Below are 6,955 nucleotides of genomic sequence, written 5' to 3' on the forward strand. Positions count from 1 at the left end.
AAGCGAGAATTAACGCAAAAATGTGGTGCATGCAGTTCGAAAATGACATTTTTATTTGGAAAATGGTCAAAATAGTTATTTTTCAAGCTCAGAAGTCTTATGAAAAGAGCTTTCATTGAAATTTTGGTTAAATACTGAGCGGGAGGTAAACCAAATTGCCGCGGAGCGGAAAACTTTGGATTACTTATGTAATTCGTTTTATTTTTTATTCCTTTTGTTATGTGTTATGTACTACGATAAGTAGGGAACAACTTCATATTTAGATTTTTGGAAAAATCGCGTATTTATCGAGATAATTGGAAAAGAGTCAAAAGTGTCAAATTGCTATAGCAGCCTGAATAAATGTCATAAAAATAATGATGCAAAAAGTTAAATTGATGTGTTTTGATCCTATTAGCCATAATATAACATTTATAATAATGCTACCAACTGTACTGATTTTTTTCAGTATCTATACTGATTTTTTGACATGCGTACTGATTTATACTGATTTTCAACATTTCATCTAATTTTGTTCGAAATCTCGGCGATTTACAGCAAAAAAATCGATTTTTTAAAATATAAATTGTAGCATAAAGTAAATAAATGGAACGAAAAAAAAAACTATTTGCAGAATCTAAATGGGTAGAGATGTTCGAGCCCATTCGAAAAGGATTCCAATTTAATCAAATATGTGTTATTTTTTCCAGGAACGCTAATTTTGAGATATTCCGCAAAGCAAATATCCAAACAAGATGTGCAAGAATTTAATTTCTGCTCTTCTTTGATCAAATCAAAACTTTGAAGTCAATTTTAATTGATCAATCTAATAATCAATCATCATAAAACTTCACTATCAGTGGGTGGTCCAAAACTATGGAACCAAACCCCAGAAGAAATTCGAACTGCAAATTCGGTCAATAGTTTTCGTAATCGATACAAAAAATACCTGATTGATGAACAAATTAACGAAGTACAAAGCAACTCATAAATTATTATGTATTTAAATGCACTTAGTCCCCAGGCGGAGCTGTATTGTTTACTATTTTCATGATCAAAAAGGCTGCTGAAATGGCGCCAATTTGATGAATAATCATATAGACTGAGCCCACACTGTAGATTGTAGAAATGATTTTGAACTAACATATAATCACGGAGTTGTTATCTTAATTGCATTGGAAAATACCCAAATAGTGCCTGAAAGTAGGCAAATTGCATGCTTCAATCACTCAATTGTGCGCATTTGCTATTTATGTCTTACCCCGTGGTCTGAACAAAATACCATATGACATATTTTTAACTAAATATCAAAGTGGAGTAGTCTTAATTTATCTCTCAATAGCAAAATAGAACGGTATGATAACCTATAGTAGTCAAAAATGAGATTATAGTCGAAAAATATGGTTTGAGGCAATTTTTGAGGATTCGAGTCATTTTGCCATGCAAACGTGCCAACATTATGAAATGAAAAGTTGATGATAATGGATGAATTCGAAAACAAATTTTCATTGAAGCTTGTTGTTTTCAGTTATGAAAAATTCCACGTGAATATTGAGTTTATCTGCTTCTGCGCATTCCAACCTTCGGCAAATAGACATAAAAGCAAGAATCAGCTCTTGAATGCGGGGCGGGGCATGCATGCGCTGGCTGATTTCGAAAACAACTTTTTATTATCTATCAGAATATTTTACATTTTCTTTTCTCATTGGAGCTTGTTGATTCCATATGCGTTACTTCATACGAATAAGCATGACACGTCTGCACAGTACACGCATAGGAAAACAATATTCCTTATAATTGAATTCGAAAACATGTTATTGAAAAAAAATTCTTTTCGCTTTACTACAAGTATATCTATTTGCTTATTTTTCGATGTTTGGAATGTACAGATGCAGATGTTTAGTTCATTTACGGAATTTAAGGAATTTTGTTTTCCTACGCGTGTGCATACTCTATGTGCAGACGTGCCATGCTTATTCGTATGAAGTGTCGCACGTACTCTGCGCTGCATACAAACGAAGCGTGCGCGTGTGTGTATGTGACAGGCTCCGTACATTTCGCGCTATCCCGCTCTGTTGTATGTCGTATATATGGTATATATTCGCTTCATTCGGCTCTATGGACTGTATACGCTATGGATACTTAGAGCGGAATGAAGCGTTTATGAAGCGTGTTGAGCGCAAGTTACAAACGGGTGATATATTTTTTTCTCCAGTTTTCAGCAAACAGTAAATCGAAAGATGGAGAAATTCTTTTGACCGTCTCCATTTCCAAAAACGAGATTCACTGGAGCCAAATATAAACTTCATATTAGGATTCGGCGCAAGCTTGAGCATCAAGCTGTGTCATCAGCTTCCCAATTACATAGAAGTTTTTTTTTCCATTCATACGAATGTGTAACGAACTGTGCTCTCAATTCTGTCCATGACTGTAGGTACCTTTCGGTGTATACGTACAATGGCTGAATTCGAAAACAAATTAATATTTGACATTTTTTTTTCTCATTTTGTTTTCCATGCAAATTTTCCATTGCGTCAATGTGAGTTTATTTACATATCCAAACATCTGCATCTGTGCAGTCCAACCATCAAAACATATGCAAATAAGCAATAAGCTCGAATGGAAAACAATTTTTCTTAATAACAAAATTCTCTACGACTAAATTCGAGAACAATATAAAATGTTTTCCATTCGAGGTTCTTGCGTCAATTCTCGCTTTTTGTCAATTTGCATATGTGTCGCTGAGAATAAAAATGGGAATACAGAAGTGTTTTAACTGAAGCGCAACTAAAATTTGTTTCTTAAAAATGCACCATGAATCGTCATTTGAATAGAAGCGTAACATGAAAAATGTGTATTTTGAATGTGGTTTTTTGTGTTTCTCGCGAAAATGATGATATATAATGAAATATTGATCTTCAACACTCACTCAGAATTACATCGGTGACATGTACGACTTGTATTGGTAATTCAACAGATCACCAACGTACACATCGCTTATGTAATTCTGAGTGAGCAAAGTTATAGAATTAAAGTTATTCCCATTTTTATTCTCAGTGGGACATATTGACAAAAAGCGAGAATTGACGCAAGAACCTCGAATGGAAAACATTTTTTGTAAATTGTTCTCGAATTTAGTCGTAAGGAATTTCGTTTTGCTACTCGTGTCATGATGACGATGAATTAATAACATTTAAATTTTGATTATAAATGAGGCACCGAATTCGTGGAAATTTAGTAATTGTTCAAGTGATTCAACTAGAAGCATGTCTAAACAATTGATGGGTGAGTTTCGTCTTAGTTCTTTTTTTCCTTCATTTTTTTCTAATTTTCATTTTTGACAATACTTGAGATTTCAGTCACTCATTGTGTTTTAATCAAAATATTTTCTATCCATTTAGTTTGTTTGATTCTGGTTGCGGTTTTGGGAGACCGATTCATGGTAACTTAACATTTTTTATGTATTTTTTGCATGGGGTCGATTATTATTATTATTATTATTTATTTGGTTTCTTCATGCTTACATCTAAATGATTGATGACATGAAGAGCATTTTTATCATTTTTCATACAAATTGACTTTTCGAAAACGAAGGAAAATCAAAACAAATATATTACGCGATTCATTATCCCCAAATTTAATCATGTCATTTTAAATGACTCATTTATAAAAATAAAACTCTTGTAAGGCAATGTCTACCCGATATTTTATTGAACTAATTCTCCTTTATTTGTTCTTAATTTTCAACGTGAAGCAAACTGAAGGTGGGATAGAATTTATGACCAAAGTTGTTACCAAAACTAAGGGAGCACTAACAAAAGGTAAGATTTAAGCTCCATTTCATTTTTAAATTTCATTCTCACCATTGCATATACAAAGCGCCATCTGATGTATGAAGGCATTTTCCATATAATCTAGTGAAAAAACCGGACCAAATAAACGAAAACTCAACTCGAGTTTTCAAGGAAAATGCATTGTGTTTTAGGAAAAAATAACAGTGGAATTGTGGGTGTACTGTACATTCATTGCATTTAGAATCAAAGTAGACACAGATACACATACAGGTGGTCGAAATCGCGAGTATATACTCTCCTACTCAATCATTATTGAAATGAGTAAGTCTCGACCTACTCTCCTACTCATTGGTTACTCTTTGAATAAGAGAGTATATACTCAGAGTAAATACTCTTTGACTTTGAGTATGTCTCGACCTACTACTCATTTTTTTGCGAAAGAGTAACTCTACACTTACTCACTCGTACATCATCGCCATATACACATAATAGAGTCACATATACACTTGTTTTTGGTGCCTTACGGCAGACAGCACATTGTGTCACTGTACGCATGAACAACGATTGCTCAATAAGCAAAACAAACATGAAATAGTCAGGGTGCTATTCTATACCTATACGGATCTCTGGTATTTTTAAAAAACCTGCTCAATATAGGTATACACTATGGATTTTCGATATCCTACTTTTTCTATGAAATTGAAGAGTCCTCCGAATAACGGAACACTCATTCGCCTATCATTTTGGGCAACAGTGTTAATTCATCCCACAGATGTACGACATTTTCTTCCAATTCACTTCACTGATCTATTTTTTTCTTCAATTTTTAGCCAACATGAAATGCGCGGAAGGCCGTACAGATCTTCATGACGCTGCTGAAAAAGGTAACTTAAGTATTTATGTTTTGTATTAATAAGAAATTGATTGAATCTATTTCATTGATCTGTTTCAGGTAATTTGGACGAAGTTAAAAAGATCATCCAGAAAGGAGCCAAAATTGATTCGACAGACAAAGACAAAAGAAAGCCTCTTCATTTGGCTGCTATGAATGGTAATTTTCCACATTTATTTTCATAAAACAAGAAATTGGTTTGATTTTCCTCATTGAACGATGTAACTTTTCAGGTCGCAAGAATGTCGTTGAATTCCTCATCATGAAGAGAGCAAATATCAATTCTTTAGATAAGGCTAATCAGACACCTCTTCATTTGGCTACTGAGAATGGTAATTTTTTTTAAATATTATTGCATACTAAATAAGAGGTTGGTTTGATTTTGTTCATTGATCGATTTTATTTTTCAGGTCACGATGTTATCGCTAGAATACTCATTAGAAGTGGAGCCCAATTTGATGCTATCGACTCTCTTAAGCGGACACCGCTTCATTATGCTGCTAAGAAAGGTAATGTTGGTTAATTATGCTCAATAAATCAGAATTTGATTTGATCTTTTGCATTGTGTTATTTTTCAGGTCTCAAGGATATTGTTGAAGAGCTCATCACAAAAGGAGCCAATCTCAATAATAAAGATCTTCACGGGAGCATACCTCTCTCGCTAGCTATCAGCAATGGTACTGGATATATAGGATGTTCCGTAACAAATTGATTTGAACTTTTTCATTGATCGATATTATTTTTCAGGTAAGGCTGACGTCGCTGAAAAGCTCATCAATAAAGGATCCGATCTTACTTCTAAAGATGAATACGGAGACACACCTCTTCACCTCGCTGTTAGGAATGGTAATTTTGAATATTTTCACTAAATAAGCAATTGATTTTTCACATTGGTCGATATTATCCTTCAGGCATATTGAAGATCGTTCAACTTCTTGTCGAGAAGGGCGCCAGTCTTACTGCTAGAGACAATCGTCCAAATAGACGTACACCTTATGAGACAGCTTGTGCCTTTAGCGGTGAAAGTAATGCTGAAAATTTCTGTTCAGAAAAAATGTGATTCAATCTTTATCACTGATCGATATTATTTTGCAGATCTCCAGGAAATTGCTGCCTATCTTAGAACCAAACTTTAACCATTGCTGCTTTGTCGGACTATCGATTTTAACATTGTGTCAGAAAAAGCACTTCAAGTTATTTGTCTTCTAAATTTCCTACGATATAAATATTGAATAGAATTTTTTTTTTGGATTTGTGCAACCCCAACAAATATCCGTGCTAAATTTAGACGCGATAGGTGTGAGTGATACGTCGTAAGAAACCATCGGCGATGTTAGTTTTTGTGCTTAAATCAAATGAAAATTGCACACTCCGTTGAATCAATGCAGTTTCAAATTGAATGTTTGTTAAGGTTGTGCCAATTCAGGAAAAGAATACTTTACCCGAAACCTAATCGCAAACGATTCGCATGAAAATGCCAAGTAATTTTTTTGACAGAATGTAAATAAATCAAACACAGTAAATCATAAAAATGAATCTAAATTCTGTTCAGGTTTGAAGTGACCTTTGCTAATTTTCAATGGATAAAATTGTAATAAATAAAAGTATTTCATTTTTGAGCTCATATTTTTTCGATTTTTCTCCTTTATCAGTTTCCATACATTAATAGACATATGAATGTATAGGTATACTCATGAACAGTTGGTTTAAATATGGCCAATTTACATTGCGTAGAAAAATTGGCTTGGCCAGCTGATGGACTGCATCAACTTTTCCGTACCGTTGTCCGTACTTTTATTTTTTTCAATATTCTTGAAAAATCGGTCACTTTAACTAAAATTTCGACAATTTTGTATGGGAGGTACCCGCAAATCGATTCCTATTGCCTTTAAACTTTCTGATGTTTCATTTTTCCAAGAAAAGAAAATTTCGACAAAATTGAGGACAAAAAATCAAACTTCTGCAAATGCGATCAACATGAAACTTTCAGAATCATAGTTTTTCTACGAAAAATGTAACCTCATAAAATTTGAAGCCAATCAGAATCGATTAACGGGTACCTCCCATATGAAAAAGCCGAAAAATATGTATGTGAATAACATCATTTGCTGAATAAATAAATAAAAAAAATAAAAAAAAATCAGTCATTTTAGTTGAAATTTCGAAAATTCTCAGAATCTTATTTTTCTTCTAAAAAATGAAACCTTAGAAAGTTTGAAGCCAATCGGAGTCGATTAACGGGTACCTCCCATACAAAAGTGTCAATTTTTTGAGGTTTTTCTTAGAGCAA

At 33.5% G+C, this 6,955-nt stretch overlaps 1 protein-coding gene across 1 annotated transcript; it reads left to right on the plus strand.

Moving 5' to 3' along the window:
• The first annotated feature begins 3,136 nt into the window (after nt 1-3,136).
• LOC129571438 (26S proteasome non-ATPase regulatory subunit 10-like) lies at nt 3,137-6,284 on the plus strand. The gene is made up of 11 exons (XM_055451237.1): nt 3,137-3,264; nt 3,381-3,421; nt 3,734-3,800; nt 4,604-4,657; nt 4,726-4,824; nt 4,899-4,997; nt 5,076-5,174; nt 5,244-5,342; nt 5,413-5,511; nt 5,577-5,690; nt 5,761-6,284. Exons 1-11 carry the CDS (start codon nt 3,246-3,248, stop codon nt 5,799-5,801), a joined length of 831 nt encoding a protein of 276 aa, XP_055307212.1. The 5' UTR covers nt 3,137-3,245; the 3' UTR covers nt 5,802-6,284.
• Nucleotides 6,285-6,955: the final 671 nt, after the last annotated feature.

The sequence above is a fragment of the Sitodiplosis mosellana genome, unplaced genomic scaffold, assembly GCF_009176505.1.
Source record: "Sitodiplosis mosellana isolate CC-2019 unplaced genomic scaffold, AAFC_SMos_1.0 Smas_scaffold_2470, whole genome shotgun sequence".
NCBI lineage: Eukaryota > Metazoa > Arthropoda > Insecta > Diptera > Cecidomyiidae > Sitodiplosis > Sitodiplosis mosellana.

Excerpts from the sequence above, each read along its gene's own strand:
- LOC129571438 (XM_055451237.1), top strand. Across the intron at positions 5,343-5,412 it reads CTCGCTAGCTATCAGCAATG|GTAAGGCTGACGTCGCTGAA; the intron begins GTACTGGATATA and ends ATTATTTTTCAG. Across the intron at positions 5,512-5,576 it reads TCACCTCGCTGTTAGGAATG|GCATATTGAAGATCGTTCAA; the intron begins GTAATTTTGAAT and ends ATTATCCTTCAG.